This window comes from Anoplopoma fimbria, chromosome 7, assembly GCF_027596085.1.
Source record: "Anoplopoma fimbria isolate UVic2021 breed Golden Eagle Sablefish chromosome 7, Afim_UVic_2022, whole genome shotgun sequence".
In the NCBI taxonomy this organism is placed as follows: Eukaryota; Metazoa; Chordata; class Actinopteri; order Perciformes; family Anoplopomatidae; genus Anoplopoma; species Anoplopoma fimbria.
In genome coordinates this window covers 19,553,322-19,576,634 of record NC_072455.1, presented here as the reverse complement: position 1 = coordinate 19,576,634, position 23,313 = coordinate 19,553,322, and the positions used below count along the sequence as shown (strand labels likewise).

At 38.9% G+C, this 23,313-nt stretch overlaps 2 protein-coding genes across 2 annotated transcripts; both read left to right on the top strand.

Moving 5' to 3' along the window:
• The first annotated feature begins 4,440 nt into the window (after window positions 1–4,440).
• Window positions 4,441–16,036, top strand: capgb (capping protein (actin filament), gelsolin-like b). The gene is made up of 9 exons (XM_054601171.1): window positions 4,441–4,599; window positions 9,836–10,029; window positions 12,010–12,164; window positions 12,886–13,044; window positions 13,234–13,383; window positions 14,063–14,149; window positions 14,240–14,372; window positions 14,758–14,849; window positions 15,040–16,036. Exons 2-9 carry the CDS (start codon window positions 9,837–9,839, stop codon window positions 15,103–15,105), a joined length of 1,035 nt encoding a protein of 344 aa, XP_054457146.1. The 5' UTR covers window positions 4,441–4,599; window position 9,836; the 3' UTR covers window positions 15,106–16,036.
• A 2,024-nt stretch (window positions 16,037–18,060) lies between these two features.
• On the top strand, window positions 18,061–23,076 carry si:dkey-219e21.2 (zinc-binding protein A33). The gene is made up of 9 exons (XM_054601101.1): window positions 18,061–18,094; window positions 18,442–18,593; window positions 18,779–18,877; window positions 20,253–20,384; window positions 20,561–20,674; window positions 20,807–20,935; window positions 21,803–21,881; window positions 22,330–22,356; window positions 22,455–23,076. Exons 1-9 carry the CDS (start codon window positions 18,061–18,063, stop codon window positions 23,000–23,002), a joined length of 1,314 nt encoding a protein of 437 aa, XP_054457076.1. The 3' UTR covers window positions 23,003–23,076.
• The last annotated feature ends 237 nt before the right edge of the window (window positions 23,077–23,313 follow it).

Here is a 23,313-nt window from a genome sequence, read left to right as displayed (position 1 = left end):
CCTGAAGGAGAAAAAAAAGGCTGCCTTTTGAAAATAGTTTTTTTAAATTTTCACATGAGGTGTTGGGGCAAAAACTGCAAATCCCAAGAGGAAATGAAAAGGAGAGGAAGATGTGGTGAACACATAACGGGGAGGAAATGTCCCTTTTTAACTTAATAGTGTACTGCATCCAGTCTCTCTCTCTCATTCTCTAAACGTTGGGTGTATAGTGGTGGAAAGCGTACATATTGCCAAAAGCCTTTTGAAAAGAGGATTGTATTCATCACTAAAGCATAAGCTCTAAAGAAAAATCAAGGAGGTAAGGTTTAGACTTTGTTTACTGCATATTACATCAGAGTGTATCTAGTTAGACCGTTGCCGCTTCTGTTAAAGTACAGTTGCTGCAAGATTGGGGGATATTTTGTGGATCAAAGATGGAGCTTGAGGCGTTTGAGACATTAGAATGGTGGGGTCAGATTGTCCAAAGGAGAAAGTTGGATGGTCAGAAGAAATACATACCTGATAGGAGAGAGAAACTGGCTTGCAGGAAAAAGAAATTTCACTCTTTAACAACATAGGTGTATGTACCCATCATCGCCCTCCCCTCTTTCGCCTTCACGCTCCAAAGACAAAACCTGAAAGATGTCATGAAACACCCACCAGCATCTTCCTGTCCTGTATCATTTGGAGACTTGTGCATCAAAAGCAAAAAAAAACAACACTTTTTTCCAGATAATATTATTTCCTTGACACAGGAAATTTAAAGATTTATATGAAAAAATAAAATAAATGATTATTCTGTCTTTAATTTTGTTTCTAGGAGCAAATGGGGCACACGTGGATGAGGGACACTAGTTTGGCGTTTGCTGCTTTTGTTCATTGTTTGCATGAGTAGCACATGTTAATACATTTTAATCAAGCTTTAGGTTTAAATTTCTTCTTAATCCCTCCCACTTCTCGCTAATCTTGGTCCCATTTCTGATATCTGACATGTACGCCGGTTTATTTGGACTATTCAATTTATTTAAGAAAGAAAGTTAAATGCAATTCTGTGTGAATATGAATAGAGGAAAGCTACGATTTTTTATTTTATTTAGATTTTTGGCTTTTTCTCTTGTTTGCTTTTGGTGACTGTAAACCTGTTTGCAGGAGGCTCGTGTTTCTATACTGTGGATGAAGGGGCAAGGGACGGAGGGGAGGGCTTTTTACTTTTCGTCCCCGTTCTCTTCAACAGTTTGAGATTTCTGCCATGACAGCAGCCGCTCTTTTTCCGTATTGCGTGCTGTCCCTAGGTTTATACGCGACTCTTCGGTTAAAGGTAGAGTTCGGGGTTTTCACTTCTCGGGACGCCAGAGGGGCAACATTTGTCCTCCTGCTGGCCTTTTTCCTTTTCAACAGCATTGAACAGTTTATTTTCTTTTGAGCAGAGATTGTCCAAAGAAACAGAACATTTGGCCTCTCTGTTAAAAAAAAAAAAAAAAAAAATCCTTACCCACTACATTAGTGCGAACTTTTCTTTTTTGAATATGGATGTTTTCTCGCTTGGCTCCACCTAGTTTGATCGTGTTAGGGAACCGTCTGTACGCCTGATGATGATGATAATGGGAACTTTTTTTTTCCTTTCCCTCCTCGTTCCATTTGATCATTTCGACGCGGTTTCCGAATTTATCGTACTAGCTGGGTCTCCTCCCTCCTCCCTCTTCATCCACAATTGATCCTCATTTCTGAAATCAGTGTTTTCTTTTTTCTACCAGTGTATGTAAAAGTGACGGGGGGAAATCATGGGGTGGGGGGGGGGGTCAAACGACGTTTTGGATCTGACTGGGAGTCCTGAGGAGATGAAACGCAGCCAGTAATCTTTTGGGTTTTTGTTCTGAAAATGTTTAAATGATTTGTCATGATTTTGTGAAACATTGCTTCCAAGTTGGTCGTGAATTGAAAGGACTACATCTTCGAGCCTTTTGAGATAAAAGCAGGTTTGGTAAATGCACTTATAAATATTGTGGTGGACCTAAGCCCCAGACATTGTGATATTTTGTCCACCATGCTTGCATTTAATCCTGTTGTCTTAACTGTGCTGTCCAGTCAATTCAGGACATCGGGACTCCCAGGTTGTATGAATGTGTGTATGCTTGTGCGGTTAATGTGCGTCTTGAGGGCGAGACAGGGTTTCAAACTGAGGAAAGACTTCACATGTCTGGGCAAAGGAAGGTTTAACTTGAAATTGCCACTGTATAGAAATCAATTCATTATCTCACTCTCTGTATCTTTGTTCTGTTTGTTTTTTGACTTGGGAAAAACATGAATAAAAAGTTTTACTACACGTCTGGCTTTGCTTTTTTACTACAGTTAGTATACTTAATATGGTAAAGTTTTTTTATGGAACAAAGGTATAGAGACAACTACTGGTACACTTGAAGTATACGCAAGTTCTGTACTTCAGGATACTTTAGAGACAATTCTATGCCTCTATAACTAACTTCATTTCAGAGGGAAATATGTTATTAAGTGTAACCCAGTTTAACTCCACTTGTATTTGACAAACTGCAACAAACATTTTAGATTTTATATAAAAACATAATTGTCTTAAAAATACAATGCACTATCATAAAGTTCTAGTAACCAATGGTGTATTAAAAAGGTAAAATTAGCTCCACAGTGACCGGCTGCCACAATAAAATGTTGCTTAAACAGCAATAATATCACATATAAAATAGCTTGATACCACACTCTTTAAAAAGATAACTCCTCATGATGGCCATTTTTACTTTTTATGGTTTAAAGTAAATATCACTGATAATATTGATGTACTCTTAGAGACATTTACATACAATTAAGTATGTTTGCATTGTTAGTATTGCTAGTTTTATTTAAGAAAAAGGTATTAATACTCCTTAGTTGACCGAAGTTGCACTATTTGTTTTCATTCTGATAGCCAGAGAACATACTTCCTCTTATGATGGACAGTTTAATGAAGCAACAGACAATCACTCGATAAGTCCTGATGGGAAACACCTGTGCCACTAGACCATGTGACCTGTTGTAATATAGTTTTAGCTCCAGCTTCATTATTTGTGCCATCTTTGTGTTGCCTTGCTTGCTTGGCCACAAGATGGAGAGAGGAAAAGTTGAGACCTCACTGTTATGCGTTTGTTTCCCCAGAAGAGGTCACTAAGAGAGAATGAACACTGACAGATGTTATCAATAACCCTTTCACACAGTCACCTCGTCTTATTTCACACTGCGTGACAGTATCATATGTATTGAGCTTGTTTCAGCTCCTTATTGAAGCTGTATGATATTTACACTGAAACTCATCAACCATAGCTGCACCATTAATTAGATTATTGGGTCATGTTCTTAATTGACAGCCTTAGTTTTTAAGCTTTAATCATTGTATTTTTTTTTTTTTACATTATTTGAAAGCCAGGTATTTATTTCATTTTACTCTGTTGAGATTTTTTGTTGTCACTTTGACTCTTTGTGTAGCACTTTCGGCTGAATGTTTGACATGTGCTTCATAAATAAATAAAGTTTGAGTTTATTTTATGCACATTTTTACAAGTCCTACCTGACATATATGTGCCTTCTTCGGAAACTCTAGGATCTCTTTAAGTTTTGTCGGTTTGAGAAATGGTTAGCGGCACAACGTGAGTTGGTTACACAGGCTCCTCAAAGGGTTAAATAAAGCCTCCATAAGAAACCAGTGATTACTGTTTTGTTATGAAGTAACATGGTATTTCGGCTACTTACCACCTTTGTGTTGACTGATAACCTTAAATGATATAAGTAACCCTTATCATCTTGTCAAGCAAACATCAATTTATTTGTTTACTTCAAAGTGTGTGAATTCTCTTGTTTGAATTTTAATTCCACCTCATTTGAACCTTTTACTTAGACTTTCAAATGTAATCCAGTTGACTGAGTGGTACGTAGTAAATTTAAACTTAAGTCAGACTTTGATCTTTGATCTTCTGTATATGGCTCCGTCGGGTTAATAAACTTTACCTGTGTAAATGATGAATCACAGGTTTCACTCTTGGATTTCTACATGGGCTTGTTTGACTGGGGGGAATCCTTATATGCCTATAAGGTGTGTTGAGATCGGTTGCTGTGGTGATATTTACTAACTGTGGAGATCGCCATGACTCAGTTTATCTTTAACAAGAGATTAGAAAGGGAGCGGAAATAGTACTCAAGTTGGTGGTACTAGAAAGCTACTGGAAAAATAGTTAATTTAGAGGATATCTGTTGTATTATGTGTATTTGCATCACCTCATTTTTGTGTTTGTAAAGAAAGTACTAAAATTCAAGTATTAAAAATCTGGATGAAAATGAGCTGTGTATTAGATGATTAATGATTTGTCAAGAAGGCCTGGTTTGCTTTTTCTTCCTCCATTTGAAGTCCTGATTCAATCAAGTTTCCGCACTTTTTTGCTTCTTTTGTGGTTGAGTCAGAGGGCTGGGCTAAGGCTGCCAGAGACACAGGCAGGAAATATCATGTGTGTGGGTGAAAGAAAGAATGTGTGTGTTTAGGGACTTGTTTCTCCTTGCCTGACTGCTTTTCTCTCCGCTCTCTGCTCAGACGTGTTGTGTCCCACCGGCAACTCACTCTACAAGGTAAGTTTTTACATGAACCTTATTTTCGGATTTGTTCTTTCTTAGTCTGCTAAACTTATCTGTCTTTTACCCTGAAGCTTTTATTCTAGTTTGCCTCCACTTCTGACCCTGTTTGCTCATCGCATTCCTTCTCCTGAAATCAGCTGAGGAATCTCACAACGGGACAATGAATCTTTAGTTTAACTTCAGCGAAGCTCACTCTGACGTCCATCTTTCCATTCAGACTCTTTGCTATTTGTCTGCTCCACCTTTTCTGTTTCTGTCAGTGTCAGAACCCAACCTTTAGTGTCCTTTCCCAGTGTTTTCTTGTCTCACTTCCTACACATCATCCCGGTCTTACTTGCAGCAACTTCCTTAAAGTTAGGGTGTGGTATCAAAGCAGGAAGCTTGGAATTCAAAATATGTTTCCTGCAGCTGTAAAAAAGTGTTTTAACATTCATATTATACTCTGTCTCCTTCCTCTTTGTTCTCTGGTCCCCTAGATTTTTCCCTGTCTGCAACACTCTGTCTGATTTCAGTCGCTTAATCTCATAAACATACAGTGCACACAGCCATACACACACACACACACACACACACACACACACACACACACACACACACACACACACACACACACACACACACACACACACACACACACACACACACACACACTCACTGTATACACTCACCCATCAATTGACAGATGCTCTCAGGTCTCTCCACGCCTGCTGCTCTGTCCACCTACATATTGCCTCCTCTCATATTTCTGTCTGGTTTTCAACGCATGAATGACTGATCGAGTCAGTGACCCCTGTAGCCCATCAGTGACCTTTTGTTTCCATCTAAACCCCTCTGATCTCCATGTCTCCTCCAGCTAACCACTCCAGTAGCCAAGGTCAACTGGGCAAGCTTCTATCTTTTAATGTCTCAGGCTGCCTTGTCTTCTCTTTGGTGACATAGTGAAGACTCACGTTTGAATTTATACTTATTTATAACCTTAATTTATTTTCTTATTGTAAACGACAAGATTGGATAATAGAAATGTCTAAATATTCAATCCTTAAGGCCTTCAGCTCATCCAGTAAATAACTAGCTCAAGTGCACAGAATAATAACACAGGAAAAAGAGCAGATCTCACATTTTAGAAGTTATATTTACTGATCATTTTAGGACTAGACTACCAAGAGCCCCAAAATACAGGGTGTGGCCTTAAATTACAAAAAAAAGTAGAGTGTCAATTAAGTAGATTTTCCATGTTTGTTTCAATCGAAACCCTTTGAAATGTGATTGGTTTGACATTGACTGACATTGAGTGTATTCCCATGAAATTTGAAAAACGGCTTTAATACGGCAAGCAAGTTATTATATGTGACTGAAATCAATTTGTCTGTCTGGGCAGAAGAAACAAAATAATTCATAAAAAGTACTTATATGACAATAGATGAGTAGTAGCAACAAAATTACATAACTGTTAGATAAGAGTCACTTCTTCATTAACGTATTAGTGGAAAACAGAGTAGGCCTTTTTTCAAGCTACGCTGTGATGAAATCTGTGCTCATTTGTATTCATGGTTAGATATTAGTTATCAGCATTCAACATTTTTTACTTTTTATGGAAGCAGCCAGATATATTTTCTAAAGAAACGTTTCATCTTTTATACTGAAGATTCAACTAGGAGAATTTCAAGCTTATCCGTGCCGTGAATGTCTCTAACTATGAGTCTGTCTATGCAGAAAATTTGCAGAACTTGTGCTTGAAATCACACTCCTGGCTGCTGTCAAAGGCCTAGTGACTTGTATTTGCTTTTGCTGACACTTTAAGAGTTGATAAATGAATGATGGTGGTGTGGGGATGACAGAAAAGAGGAAGAGGTGCTCAGAGTCACTTCCTGAACACGTTGCAGGCCTAAAGACAGTTGCTTCAGAAACCAAATAGTGAGTTTTATACCTCCACTCATAACCGTTGCAGTCTTTGTTGCCCTTTGTGTAGAATGAGAGTAAACAGGCTGAAGGAGGAGGGAGGAAGAGCTGGAGTCAGAGAGGAAAGGGAAGAATGGAAAGATGGAGGAGCCAGCAGTTTGCTCTCCCACTAATTACCAACATGGTGTTTGGCTTTAGCCAGGAACCAGGAACCCGACTCTACTTCCCCCCCCACACAGCGTCCTATCCTCAGGCCGCAGGTAGACTTTCATCACACCGGCTCCAGTTACCTCCCACATATAAGCTAACCAGGCCAGGTGAGCGCTAACACTCCTCCTAGCCGGACCTCTCAATCCCTTACTACCACACACACACACACACACAACGGGTCACTCACACACACACACCAGTGGACACGCAGAATGGAGCCGGAGTCAGACAGCATGCTGGAGGTACCACAGGAGATCATACAGTTAAGTGTATCGGGCCTTTTCTTCTCTGCCTCCTTACCTACTCTTGGATTGGCTGTCCAAGCACTGTAACCTTAACTCTAGGGCCGTGCATGTGCTGCCTCAGGCCCTTTCCTCGCTCCCTGACCTCCTCTACCATTTTAATGTGTTCAAATATTCCCTTTGCTGCATCGTCACCCTCTCCAAGTGGCTTGTTTTGGTCAGAAAACAGCACCTGTTTATTAATATCAGGTCACTAAAATGAATTGTAAAAGTGTAGGCTGATATCTGATAACAGGAGATGAAAGTGAGTCATAAAGCTAACTTCTAAATTGAACCCCCCCCCCCAAAACGGAAAGGGGCGTTGCTGCTGCAGACATCCTGTTGACTGACCACAATGCTGACAATTAGGGTAAATAGTTTCAGGTCTTTCTTCTGACTTGTGAGTAATTTGAACAGATAATGGGGCGGCTGTGGCGTAGTGGAGAGCAAGGTAGTTCTCCAATCAGAGGGTCGGTGGTTCGATACCCAGCTTCGGCAGTCGATGTGTCCTTGGGCAAGACACTTAACCCCAAGTTGCTCCTGAAGGCTTGCCATCGGTGTGGACTGGATGTTGCATGAATGTTAGTTAGAGTCTGATGGTGGCACCTTGATGGTAGCCTGTCATCAGTGTGTGAATGGGTGAATGATATGTAACATACTACTGACTGTAAGTCGCTTTGGATAAAAGCGTCTGCTAAATGACTGTAATGTAAATAATATAGGACAGTTGGTAAGCAGTGTTTTACATGTTGGATCAGTGTCCTTTGTTGACTCCAATCACCTTAATCAGGCTAATTGTTTGTTTTCCAGTCCTCCTTTATCAGTTATGGTTGCTGCCTGGAATCGGTCTAACAGCAAAATCGAAACACAAACTGCGGACTTACATAATGATAGGTGAAAGACGTACAGTGATATCCATATTGATGTAACAACGCCAATAAAGCTGCAGGGTTTAATTCTTATCAAAAGGGAGGAAACCTCAGCAGAAGCACGTTGAGGTTTCAAATGCTTGTGAGTTTTCATCCAGGAAATCTTCTTAATATTTTGATTATCTGTGGAAGCATGAAACTGCAGATGTATAAAACTCTTATATTGCCTCAGATATCTTAGAATTAAATATGTGTCTTTTTCTGCAGTCAACAAGTGCTCAAGCTGATGTATCGATAGTCAATCAAACTAAAAAAATGGGAAAAAGTTCATTCTTGACCTTGATACAGTACTTAAACTAAAAAAAAATCTAAACTCAAGGGCCACTTACTCAGATTTTCACTCTTTAGTGGATAGAGATATTTTAGTTAATCACATGGCCTAAGTTACCTAACAACTGAGCAAACTCCAGATTGTCATGTTACATCACATGATGAACTGAGCTGTTCATCTGCTGAGGAAGATCATGTTGGAAATTTGAAAGCTCTGAGGAAAAAAATCTAGTAAGTAGATCTTGAATTAGGTTTTTTTATTATTTATTTTTTTAAATCAAACTACATTGTTTTGTGAGTAAAAGGGAATTCTTGATCTTGAAAAAGTACAACCTTCCCTGTTTTTCTCGAGCTTTCAATTACATCTCGTGGTCTTCCTCAGTGGATAAACTGTAGCTCATTTGGTCATCACATGACTTCAGTTATCCAATCACTGAGAATACTTCAGTTAGTTTGGTAATTTACTTCACATCTCCCCCTGCCTGGGAAGAACATGAAGTTTGGCTGAAAGTTGAAAGCTCTGGAAAAAGCTCACTAGCAAGTGGACCTTGAGTTAAGTTTTATATTTCCATTACTAATTTCTGTTGTTTTTTTTTGTAAAAAATGTATTTACTAAGCTTTAACTTGTTTTTATTCAGATTCCAATAAGAAAACCACAACATTACATTTTTTGATAAAGGGGCCAAACTGTGAATGTATCTCAATAATGGCACCTGTTGCTACATCACAATAGCGTAGTGAGAAATAAAAGGAAAAGAACGGTAGCAGTAACTTGTCTCTCTACAAACCTCACTTGCTTTCAGTCATGCAAAATGTACCGCGGCAAGGCAAGAACAGAGGAAGAGATACAGTGTGGTCAGGTGACCCATTTAGTAAATATACATCCTGTGTGACTACAAGGTGCACATTAGAGTGACTCATGCTAATCCATACCTGGCTCATTCCCACCTGTGACCTGATCCTTCTTGCATTTAGCCACGCCTGGCTTTGTAGTGTGAGTGTGGCCTGCTTGCTCTTGTGTTGCATAGCAGTGATATAATGTAGTTGTGTTAAGCGGTTACACAACCCCCATCATTTTGTGTCAAGTCTAAGTGTTGTTGCGCTCATCATATCAACTGCTCCCTCCACTCCGTCTCATTTGAATTTATTGTGGTTTGGAGGCGTCTGGGTAGAGCTCTGGTCTTTGCACTATAACACATTTTACTCAACATTTACGTCAGTGTAGAGAGCCTTAAAGTTCTGTAAAACTTAAGTGAGACTGTCAAGAAATGACCAACCGTCTTCTGATCGTGACAACTTTGGTACTTCCTGAATTTGTGTCTCTCTTGACTTGACTTGAGGACTGCTTTTACTTCTCCCTACTCCGACCAAAAACCAGCATCCACTCCCACATGGAAACAGTGCCTCAACTCCATGTATTTACACTTCCTGTTTCAGCCAACCTCTTCCTTCTCTGTGGGAGGGGATTTGCGTAAACTAAGTATGACTCAGAGTTCCATGAGACTGTTATTCCTTGTAAAAAATTGTTTTTGTCAGACCGTGGAGTCCATTCCCTTATATTTTCTCCCCTCTCTACAGCTAAGTTTGTCCTCCTTCCTTTTGTCTCACCGTTTTTTTCTTCTTCTTCTTCTCTCCTTGCAGTATGCTCCCCTTCAAGGCAACACCAGGTCAGTTTGGTCCAGAGGTCAGCGAGCCGGGCCTCCGAGTGTGGAGGGTGGAGAAGATGAAGGCAGTGCCGCTGGCGCCCTCCGAGGTCGGAGCCTTTTTTAACGGGGACTCCTACCTGGTGCTGGAGAACCGTGGTGAACAGGGAGCCGACCTCCACATGTGGATAGGTGAGAGAGAAACATCTGGGTTATAAAATGAGTATAAGAAAGAAAGCACAACACAATGGGGTTATGTAGCATGCAGCATTTCAAACTGACTCAAAACTGAAGCTCTTTGGACACTCAACAGACTTCCATTGAGTCAGGTGGCCCATTTACAATGATGGCATCTCATTTCAGGACAAAATCAATCAGTAATGTCTGAGGACGCTATGTAATCAAGTCGGCCTCATTTATTTATCAAAGAAAAAAGCAAACTGAATACTATTTCCCTAGTTGGAAAAGCAGCTTAACCAGGTCTGATCAACAAGAGGGACCAACACCAAAAAAAGTGGTAACAACTGTCAATAAGATTGATGCAGTGGTGCAGGTCGTTGTAAGTCGACATTTAGAAATAAAATCTCTTTAGTCTGCGTATTTATTCAGTCAAAGTTAATTGCTCCCAACAACCGCTACTACAGCTTCCATGTCTGCTTAAAATGACATTGTAGGGCCTGATATGTCACTCTCTATTGATTGGATAGGGCAAAACAATGAAATGTTACGACTAGAAAATGGTTAACATGAACACAATGTCAGGCTCAATCAGAATCAGTTTCAGCATCAGAATTTTTTTTTCATCAAATTAAAAGATGGTGATCAGTGCAGAAAAAAACCAAAAGACATTTGTGCACACTACAGCATGCAATGCAACTTGATGTTTCATTCTCTATATTTTGGAAGATATTTTCCCTGTCTTCAACAGGAGATAAAGGATAACTTTACTGCTTAGTGGACCAAAGAAGGTCTTTTGTTATTCAGCCACCAGAGACACAAGTCAAGACCTTTTACACTTAAATGTGTAGTCCTGACTTGAGGTGATAATTTTCCTATTTCTATCTTACTCAGCAAAACCACTAACCATTGGCTACTGCTTTCTACACGCCTAATCCTGGCCTCGTGCTGCGGTTGAAAAGCTAATAACCCTCCCACTAATGCTGATGACAGATGAGACACAGATCGCTGACCTGCTGCATCGTAGTGTGAGGAGGGAGGCTGGATGGAGAGGGAAGGAGGGATGATGAGAGGGAGAGAGGGAGAAGTCCCGAGGGGAAACTGGGATGGTTTTGGAGCAGAGGGCACCATTAAAAATGCAAGACTTCTACAGTACTCAAATGTGGCTGTTGTTTCCAGCATGTATCCGGTGCTTAGGTAACACTAAGCTGATTGTCACAGCTTGGAGAGGGCTCTCTGTGCTCAAACATGCGTCTCTATGAAGTCTCCCCCCTCCACTTGTTTACAGATGACTGTGTTGTCTTTGTGCGTCCACTGGCCAACACACTGTTTGCTTTTCATCTCTTTCTTCTCCATGACCCCATCACCTCTGTCAGCGGCTCTTTGTTCCTCATGGTGTGGCATGTTAACCTTTCTGGCCTCATTTCCTAATACATGTGTCCTCTATTTATTCTTTCCTTTAACTTTTCCTGCTGCCACACTCTTTCCTTTAGCTCTTCTTTTCATCTTTACTTTCATTTTTAACTCAACTCAAAGTCCACAAACTATGCTTTTGGACATGATTTTGTTGACATTGACCATGGAAATAGTAGTTTGACAAAACATCCCAACTCAAGATCCAAATAATACATTTATTTGTGAGCTTTTTCTAGAGGTTTTAGATCTATCACATTCTCCATCATTTTGTTGTACTTTGTCAAAGTTATTATTTACATAGCTCAGTCATGAAAAAATGAACGAGTACACGGTTTTTAGCTTTGTGAGTCTTCATCAGGGATCAAAATAGTAGAGAATACCCTGGTTAAACATGTGTAATTCAAAGATAACCTACCTCTAATAAACCAAAAGATGAACAAAAAGCAAGGTTGCCTACACGTGTTATGCACATTTCAATATTTCATCATTTTACACATTTCTCTTTGGAGAAGTGTGTGTGCACCTTTTGAACTTGATGATTACTTCTTTCCTCTCTTACTAACCCCTTCTCTGTTGTAGGTGAGAAGTCGTCTAGGGACGAGCAGGTAGCGTGCGCCATGCTGGCCACCACGCTGGACAACTTTCTGAGCGGTGACCCCATTCAGCACAGGCAGGTCCAGGGCTACGAGTCCCCAGAGTTCATGGCTCTGTTTCCCAGAGGGATCAGCTACAAGGTGAGGAAGAGATCCTGATTCTGCATTTTAAGATGCTTTAAACGCCATTCAAATATAAGAGAAATTCATGTAACAAATATCTCTATTGTCAACATTTTTTTTTTTTAACGTCAGGTGCACAGTTATATTTCAGAAATACTTTATTTTACGGGTTAGTAATTTCTTAATAATTTACATGAAGGTTTCCATGAAAGAATGATACAATTTGGTAAAATAGGAAAATAGGAAGTTTTTGTAAGAAATAAAAGGGCATTATGACAAAATAGAAAATAAACACACTGCATGTTTAAAGAGACACAGAATAGATTTTTAAAAAGAGTAAAATAGCATAACAGAATAAGTCGCATTATTATAATTTAAATACTTCATATGAATAAAGTATTAAACTTAAATTCACTTGCAATGTCAATTGAACTTGCACAGTAATTGAAACTATTTTTGAATGCAAAACTTGCCTTCAGACATATCTCTCATCTTTTATGCCATCTTTTTTATTGCTGGCTAAATCCCTTTGATCATTTTACAGCTCCCTGGGTATAATGACCTTTGTGCCAAAAGTTAATTCTCACCACTCGACTTGCACGGCGCCAAGATAAGCTTGTTAAAAACACACCATGTTACAGCTTTCACTTCCCAGCAGGACAAATTAAATAAAACATAAAAATTGAAACCGAAAATGCACAATGCCTTTACATGAATATCCCATGCATATCTCTCACAGGATGGGGGAGTGGAGTCGGGCTTCAGGAGGCCTCAGGGCTCTGGGACGGTGCAGAGGTTGTACCAGATCAAAGGAAAGCGCAACATCCGTGCCAAGGAAGTGGAGCTGTCCTGGAGCAGTTTCAACAAAGGAGACTGCTTCATCCTTGACCTCGGAGAGGTGAGGAAGCAAACAGCAGGAGAACAAAAGCTCTCAAACAGCTCTCATAAGTTGACCTAAGCACTCAGTATACTGTTGTAATCTAAAATAAAGTTGTGTTGTGAATCTGCAAATTGCACGAGGTGAATATGATTATATAGTGACGGTTTCACAGTTGTTGTTATCTCATGCTGTTTCGTTGCCCTCCAGACCATTGTGTCGTGGATCGGGTCGCAGGCCAACATCTTCGAGAAGCAGAAGGTGCGTGAGATCGCCTCGCTGATTCGTGACACGGACAGACACGGTAAAGCCAAAATTGTGGACAGCAACGAGGGGGAGGAGCCTGAGGAGATGCTCAAGGTAAATGCACACTTTAAAAACAATGTCTTTCTTATTTGCCTATATTTAACGGTGTAGAGAACTAGAGTGGATTTGGGGACAGAGAGAGGAGAAGTACATGCAACAAAGGTCCCAAGTCTGGAATCAAACCCGGGATGGCATGCACTGTAACCACTCAGCAACTAAAAATGCACTTTAATTATGTAAATGAAAATAAGTTTGGCCGTTGGATCACTCTTGTTGAGAAGAAACAGCTGGAAAGAGACAGAAAAACTTTCTTAGAGCAGCATTTTAAAGTTCTTCACTCTTCCATTAGCTTCACAACAACACTTCCTATTTCCTAACTCACATGTGACTGAACTAACCAATCTAAGCCAGAAAGATTTCAAGTGAGGTAAATGTGAGGAAAACAAAAGATTCAGCAGGTTATCGTAACTGATTTAAAGTCACTGATTACATTTTTTGTTAAATGTATACGTGAACAATTAACTGTGCAAACATAACTCTCCATTAACTAACATTTAAGAATCAAACTCACTTCTGAACTTTACAAGGCTGGTGTCAGTCTTCTCATTTAACTTTTGCAAAGAAGTAAAATAACCATATGCTTTGGGTAAATACCCCAAAATTATTAGAAATCCTGAGGAAAGCTGTGGATCTTTTTCTGGTTTCTGAGCCTTTGGGTCTTGTTGCTGAGCAGGTCCTGGGACAGATGCCTCAGCTGGCAGAGAGCACAACAGAGGAGGACAAGGAAGCAGACGTCTCCAACTCTGCCTCCCTCTACAAGGTAACATCATCTGCAAACCTTTAAAACTGCACTGCATTAAATTACCATTTACATACTTTAAGTATAAAAATGTGTACATTTACTCCACAGGTGTCTGATGCGACAGGTTCCATGTCGATGACCAAAGTGTCGGAGAAGAGCCCGTTTGCCAAGGATCTGCTGGTTCGGGACGACTGCTTCATTCTGGACAACGGCGCCAATGGAAAGATCTTTGTCTGGAAAGGTGAGGAAATACTACTTGACCCCGAACCAGCAAACTCGTGCCGCCTGAAATGCATACTGAGGAAACTGATATTTGTTACATGCTGGTATCTAATTGGATTAAATTTTAATGAGCATTGTGAAAAATAATGGCTGACAGTTTAAAAAAGAAGGAGAGTCTCAGGACGCATATGGAAAAGAGTAGGATGAGCATTCTTAAACATCTCCAGCATTATTTATTGTTACTGTAGAGTCTCATTCTATACTACTATTTCACTACTATTTGAATCTCTTAATCCCATTATAATGCTGTTGACACAAGAAGGAGAAGCTTTAATGTGGCTACTAACATTATGCTGTAGATATTAATCTGCCAGTGATAATGTGAGACATTGATTGATTGTCAGGTAACGGAGCAAACGCTGAGGAGAAGCAGGTTGCCCTTCAGATGGCAGATAACTTCATCGAACAAATGAAGTACCCCAGGATGAAAACACAGGTGAATAAAAAGTTAAAAGCCGGATTCTCACTTGCTGTAAATCTAGCTGCTTTCCCACTAGTTGTATATCACCAGCTCTGGCTCCTGCAGCCTTTACAGCAGCATGTAATCATTTTAAAGGATTATTTACGGATCTAGTTTATCACCTCCAGTGCATTAGCTGTAAAAATGTCTGTGTATTGTGTTGCAGGTGGAGATACTTCCACAGGGGAAGGAGACCATCATCTTCAAGCAGTTCTTCAAGAACTGGAACTAAAACATTTCATGGGAACATTTGACAAAATCCTGCAAGCGAGGAGAAGAAGCTATATATCTGAAATCAGCCAGCATCTGATATAGAAATAAAACATTTTTTATATGCATTTACTTGTATGTACATATTTGTAAGGTACCGTGCTGGCAGAGTGCACTGTAGCTAGTTTTGAAAGAGGTAGAATAACAGATGTGATGCCACTTTTATAAATGCAAGTTTCTTCTTTTGAGATTATAAACATCATAAATTAAATGAGTTTGGATTTTTTTTCTTCTTTTTTTACATTTGTTCTAGTGTCACAGGTTTGCCTGCATTTGAAAAATAAATCTAAAACTGCTTGCTAAAAGGCGTTGTTTGCTTTGTGAGATGTTCCCCCACAACAATGCCCATGACAGTGATTTTTGCATAACCTTGTTTAAACCTCGCCCTCTCTGTTGCCATGGCTGCGAGAATATACCTTGCACACGATAACCCTGTTTGAGCACGTCACAGTCATGGTCCACTGTAGTATCAGTGCAGTACTTATGTAAAGGTTCGAGGTACTTTAACTAGATTATGGTACCTTATCCGTTTATAGAATATGCCCAACAGTATATAGATTGGTTAAATTTGATCCACTTACAACAGTGACATGCTGCTTACACATAAATGCATTAGTAATAATAATCCCTAATAAAATATTGCCTTTTTCACTCACAGGGCCATTTTTATACATTATGAGTACTTTTACTTTTGATCCCTTATGACGATAGAACTTAACATACCTTTGATTTCAGTACTTTTACTTGTAACTAAGTATTTTTATTTTGTTGAGCTGCTACTTAACTAAAGTAAAGTTTATATTTCCTCCACTGCGGATTATGATTTCAGTCAGAATTAATATTTTTACATCAGTACTCAATGTGTTTTGAATCCGTTTTTAAAGTGCTACATTAGTGTTAAAATAACTATTGCTTTTTTTTTAATTGCATTGTTAAATAAAAAGATTTCAAATGCATGCCTCGTCACATCTTAGAAATTTATATTTTTATAGTGTCACAATACATCACCTTTTTCCAAAATGGGTCAGTTGCATCTTTCAAGTCTCCCTAGAGACATCCCCTCTGTTCACCCGTATACCCAGCCATAAATTCTGAGCCATGCATGTACATTAAACATAACAAAATTATGATAATATTTATAATAAAATTAAATAAACTACTAACGTATATACAGATATTTTAAAAAACACATGCAGAAATGCAGAAATACCTGCCTTCCTCTAGTATTTTTTCTATAATCTTTTTTATGTCTTTTTGTATTGTCTTGTGTTGTCGGTCAAAATTAATGTACAAATAAACATAAAGCTGAATTTGCATCCTCATATACTCTTAAACGTTCATGCTGCTTTAACGGTCTGGTTTAGTGTGATGTATTTATGGCCTAGAATGATGACTGCAGGTCAAGACGTCAGGGTGATGATGTGGGGTAAGACCATGACGCAATGACAATTTTCTTCCAGTAACCAACCAGCAAGTAAATGGGTGACGGTAGGCACATGTGTTAAACATGTGAGGTGGCTGTTTATTTTTAGATGAGTCATTTTCATGATTTTACTGCATTGTAAGCATGTTATTTGAAGCATAGTTTCAATGGACTGTTCTGTTTGTGTCAAAGAGGCATAATATTTATTTAATCTTCATTTAACGTCTCTTTCATCTTGAAATCTCTTGAAAAGAGAGAAATACGAGGGGAAAAGTATTAAAAGCATTGCATTAAAACATATTTCCTTGGAAAAGGTGTGATTTAAAACTGCCTTAAAAAACTTTTGTATTAATTTAGGATTTAAGTTTATGATCAAACCTTTAGATTTTGTCCCTTTACGTCAATATCGGTCTGAAGGTTCTTCCCTCTAATGGGCAAAATGGACAAACTCCAGATTCATCCAATGACTGATAACCTTTATAAAAAATCTGGCCTACTTGCCCTCATGGGAAATGTGCCAGCAGCTGCCGGGAAGTCGTTGAGATTTTGTGTCAGAGACCTCTGCAGAAAGTTTCCTTCATCACCTCAGGGGCCATAAAAAAGTCCAAAGATCAGGGAGAAACACGGAGGAACAAAAACGCTGATTAGAGAGCAGCAGCTGTCCAGTCCTCTCCACCAGCCGAGTTGCACCATTGCTCTCTCCAACAAGAGGTATGAAATACTGAATACCAGCCTACAATACACTGTGTATGTCTTTGATACTGCGTAATATGACTGAATTTATAACAACATTAATAAACATTTGTTCTTCTGAATTTATGATGTTGTACACAATTTTAAAAATCATTATTTTGCATTGTAGGTATACATTTATGTTTGTGGTGATATTCAACAGTTAAGATTTAATTATTATAATTTGGATGTGATCACAAACCTGAAGAAAAGGCATTTATTTCTAAACTTGAGAAAGTTTTCTCATATACTAAATTTAGACTCACAGAATCACAGCATTCTATATTAATAAATTATTAACATGTTTAAATTGTTTTGCCAAGTGTTTATCATTTACATTAAAACAATTTATTACAGAGCAAATGAAAAGCTTTTTGTACATTTTAACAAGTGAATCACATTTACGTTTTACAGCAATAGTATGTTACTCAACATACTGTAGCTGTATAATATTTCCATTGAAATATATTTCACTTGTTATGAATTGTCTTAACAAAGAGATTTTAAATCTTGAAATCTTGATATAATATTTGTGGTATTGCTATGGGTTTAACAGTCAATAAAATAGTTCAAATTAGTTCCAACTACACAATGATATAATAATCAATATTTCCAAATTACAGGGGCCATTTTACTTTTGATACATAGAGTACATTTTGCTAATAATGGAGTATTATATTTCCGCATTGTTGCTTTTACTTCTTTCATCAGCATTTCATTTTTTTCATATATTCTCTGCTTCACAGCTGAGAGGACGCCAGCATGGAGGTGAAGAGTATCCTGAAGTCTGCTAAAAGTAAAACCTTTTCTTAAATATCTTTATTCAATCTCTGCCAATGCCACTTTACTTCTCCATTCATGTCCGATACCTTACAACCTCTGCCTGATGTTGGAAGATTATAAAGACTTTGATTGTTTCTGTAAATACTTGGTTGTCGAGACACTTTGCAAGGCTAATAATAACATGTTATTATATATTATATATTCTACTACTGCTATTGGAATATCAGTACACTGTCACATTGTTTTACTTCCTCTGTTGGAAAAGTAAACCTTGCCTTTACCCTCATTTTTCTTCATGTCTCTGTTGGAAATCAGCCGTGTTAACTAATATTAACTGGAACTGAATTTGTCCCCCTGCAGGAGTGGACATGCTAAAGCGGGGTGAGGGCAGCACTACCCAGAGCAGCTCCATCGGGGCCGTACGCTGGAAGCTGCCCGAGGAGGACGTACAGATTCACAGCTCGGCCCCCAGCAGAAGCACCAACTCAAACAACCTCACCAAACACTCACAGGTACATGAAAACACCCTTGATTTTGATGAAACTGCTATTTCTCTATTTATATTATTTGAGTGACTTCTGTTTTGTTTTACCGTTTTTTAAACATGTATGAATTTCCCATTTGGGTTTTTGGGAATCATAATAAAAGCCTACAGTAGGAATCAACATATAAATGTGACCTGTTGCGTTTCCTGCAGCAACGTCCTCGTCAGAATGGCCTGAAGGATCTACGCAGCCTCCAGGAGTGTGTGCAGTTCATCCATCACTGGAAGGAGCAAGTGGATCAAGTCTGCAAGGTAGGACATGAGAGAAGGAAGGAAAAACGTGAGTCTTAGCAGACTCATATTCATGTTATTAACACAAGTCTATTTATTTATATAGCACCTTTCATACATATATGCTTTTACACACACAAAAGAAAGACTAAAGATTACAACAATATCATGTTTACCTATTTTTAATAAAAGTCGGTAGAATAAAATACGCCAAACACCAGGAATACAAAATTAAATAAAAAGACAATGATAAAAGCTTGAAAACTGAGGCTTTAACATAACTCCAAATTAAAAAAGTTCTCTAATTTCCTTTTGAAAATATAGAGAGAGCTTGTTATTCTAATATCTAGCTAGAGGCATAAAAACTGAAGGCATCTTACCGGTACTTTTATGGGACACATAAGGAGCATTTTAAAGAAAAGAAGTGGAAGACACCTTGGTGATCTGGATGGAACAGAAAATGAAAGAGAATCTCTGATATAGGGAGGAGCAAGATATAAAGCTCAATAAAGATCTTTAAAATCAATTAAAGCTGTGGGGAAAAGTGATCCATTTTCTTTTTTTAGTTAAGACTATGTCCGCAGTATTCTGAACCAGCTGTAGTTTTCTTATTGTATTTTAAGGTGAAAGGGAAATTAAAATGATATACAATATTAATCATTAACAGCAGTATCACGGTGTGAATTTAGAGGGCAAAGAACAGAAAAGTTAGTGTGAACTTCTTGCACGTCAAATGCAGACTTAAGAAACAAGTTCTCATGTTTGTTTCCAGCTTTTTCATCCTTCAATTTCCTTTCAATAGAGATGCTTGTTTGTCCGCTCAGGTAGAAAGTAGAGAAAAAAAAAACAGGTGAGCCTCGCCTTTGGATTCTGTCACTGAAATGAGAAAAAGGAGTTACAGGCGCTATTTGGTTGATCATTTTTAATCTGTTAAAAGTTCACAGCTGGAGATAAAAGCTTACAAATATGCAGCGTTCTTGTTAATGCCCAAAGTTACAGCGCTTAGAGCATAATAAGCTTGGTCATGCAAGTGTGATGACTCAGTTATTTGGTTGGGTGTGTGCTGAAAGGATTAGCGTTTATGACTCTTTTATAGCCTGGTTACATGATCCGTTGACCTGCAGCATGTAGACATGCAGGGTGGGAAGCAATACATACTGTCAGAAATAATTTACCATATCAAATTTAATTTTTTTTACAAGGAGCTCATATGACTTTCATAATAATAGCTAATCTAAACAAAAAATAATCAGTGCCCAATTTGAGCCCTGAAACTCACATTACTGTCAGTATGAGCATGCATTTTTATGTCATTTTATTGTTATAGTTAAAGACCATTGTGTTTTTCAAAAGTGTATGACATTGTCTGACAGTGTGTTGTGCTGTGTTTAAGCAGGGCAGTAGCGATCCAGATGAGGGCACCAGTTTTAAAGTATCCCAGAGTTCAGACCTGAGCATCGAGCGCAGTCTTGAGGAGAGCAGGAAACTGATCCTGGAGTGGGCTGACGAGCTCCATCATGTCGACAAGGTCAGAACACGCCCAAGTCAATGTGTGATCGAGTATTGTGGTGTTCAAAAAGACCATACAATAACTATCAATTATAGATTGTAGGTACAATATTTGTAACAGCTGTGGTTGTGAAAGGATATGATATAACAAATAGCAAAAATATCCATCTGAACTTCCTGCATTTGTGTCCTTAGCTCCTGAAGGAGACGCCCTTGGCATCAGAGAGTGAAAATAAAGAAGAGGATGCCAATGAGAAGGCACAGCTGAGGATCATGGATTGGGCAAAGGAGCTCCAAAGGGCAACTGAGGTGAGGAGTCCTGCAAATTAAAACCGAAAGTCCCCCAAAATTTTAGTATTAGTTGCTGTCAACAGAAATCAAGCTTTGGCTTTACTCTCAAGTCACGTGTTTGTTTTTAAGGAAAACATTTTGATTTTCCAGAGTTGTGGTGTTCCGAGCGAAGAGCTGGGTAAAGTGTTGCGTCAGCTGGGCCTAAAGAAGAAACAGCTGGTCAACCTGCTGCCTCTGCTGGAGTATATCACCTGGTCTCTGCTCAAAGAAGACAGCACGGTGAGAAAACACTGAGTCATACATTTTGTGGTACATATCTTTAAAAAAAAGAAGAAGAAAATAAATTAATTTGCATTTGTGTAACAATCAGGAAGCCCAAAATGACATAGAAACCAGGGGAAGTGAAATGAATTCAAGGATAAATATTTTAATCTGATAGCCTGAAACCATCTAAAAACCATTGTTACTTAAAACACAGAATTGGTTTGAACTTAAAAATTAACAAAAACAAGCAGGTATTAAATGAAGCCACGCAGTGCAGACGTGGGTATGAAACAACTTTATGTAACATGTGATTTAAGTGAACCCTGCTCTTGGAATGCGTGCAGAGCATCGATTAATAAACTAAGTGATTCAGTTTATATAACCCTGATCTGCCTCTGCCATGATAAACTGCAACAATAAATGTCTTTGATAACTGACATCATTGGCATCATCACATACGCAGATGACGGTCTGGTGTTAGTTAAGTACTAGATACAATTTTAAGGATTATTTGGAACAGTTGGAGTCTGGTTTTACTTTATTTCAGCTATGGTCAAGGCATGAATAAGTCACATAACTTTCTGCTACTTGTGCAGTAACAATATACTGTCCTTTGCTCTATTTGTGCATGGTTATGACTTTCAGGGCTTTCATTTAGTGTTAAGAGAGAAACAGTGCAGCGAACCTTGTGTTTTGCATCTTTGTTTTCATAAAGCCAGTGGTATCACCACAGCCAGCCAAAAGTAGCCAAACGCTAACAGGAAACATTTTTCCCTGAAAGGTTCAAACAGCATTTAAATGATATTTAAAACTGCGGGGTCATAACTACAGGCTACATAAAAATGCTTTTTCTTATTAATCATTTTATTATTTCCTTTTTAGAGAATGGTTCCACAGTTGTGGTTACTGGCAAAGCAAAGGACCTGGAAAGCAGGAATTCCAAGATACATCCCCAACTCAGGTACGAATTTTTGAAATCATTTTAAATGAATGCTTATCTTACCAATTAAAATAAATTTGCCCAAGCTAAAAATGATATTGTAAAAGTACAATTATTATTATACTTTACTGATTGGTTTTTACAAAAGTGGTCCCCATCCTATTTTGCTTGTGATCTATTAATACAAAGCAATTTCTCCTTAATTCCAGCACTAATCACAGTTTGTGTTGCTATGAGTTGTGAGCTTTTCATTTAAGAGGTATTGTTCCCTCTCAGGATAATTTGTAGAGGACTTTAACAGAACAAAAAGAGTTTGATTAGGCAAGATTTCGATAAGATAATGTTATGTAGTAGAATTTTGATTTTCCTTCCCTTGTAATCATCTCCCACTGGTTTAGACTATGTACGATGAACATATCCCATGTTTATCCATTGCAACCTCAATATAATGTCTATGTCTCAATTTCAGTTTGGAGTTGGATTTGCAGTGCAGCAGGTAAGATTAGTCTACATTTTATCTTCATCTTACGTCCCAGAGAAAAAGCAAACATATCAATCACACACTAATTTGTGCCCTTCTCATTTTCCTAACAGCTGATGTGATTCTGGACCCAATGACCAGCCACCCCTGGCTGCTGCTGTCGGAGGACCAGCGTATGGTCCGGGAGGGCCGCTCAGAGTCCATCCTGCCTCCCAGCGTGCAGCGTTTTGATAGCTGGCCCTGCGTGCTGGGTTGGGAGGGCTACAGCAGCGGCCGCCACTACTGGGAGGTGGACATAGCCAAGACCGGCTACTGTCGTGTGGGACTGACCACTGCCGACTCCAAGCGTCACGGCCGCGTCCCCATGACCCCAAAGGAGGGTTACTGGGTCTTGTGGCGCAGCACAAACCATTTCTACGCCTGCACAAAGCCGGAGACTACGCTTCCCGCCAGCCTCATGCCTCGACGTATGGGGATCTACTTGGATTACGAAGAGGGCCAGATCTCCTTCTACAACGCAGAAACAAAGTCCCACATCTACACCTTCACTGGGAACTTCAGAGGGAAGCTGTACCCTCTTTTTGCCCCGCTTGATGGTCGCACATGCATGACCATCCAGCAAATAGAAACTAAAAGAGATGAGCCTCTCAGATGTTTTTGAGAAGCGGTGTCATGAATTAGATTTAAAAATTCACTGAAAAACATAAGCTCTGACTTTCAAAAGCACAAAAATATTTGGAATTTTCCATGAATTTTCCTTCTCTAAGTGTTGCTTCAAATATGTCTGACAATTTCTGCCTTATAAGCTGAATTTAAAATCTCTTATGTGTCGGTTAAAAACTTGCTTGAACAGTTGAGGACTCGTGAACAATGACTGAACTATATCAAAGTGCTGATGATATTGTTAATAGATGTATCTGGTCGTACCACTATGAAACAAATCTAAAAATCTGCAATGATGCAAGATCATTT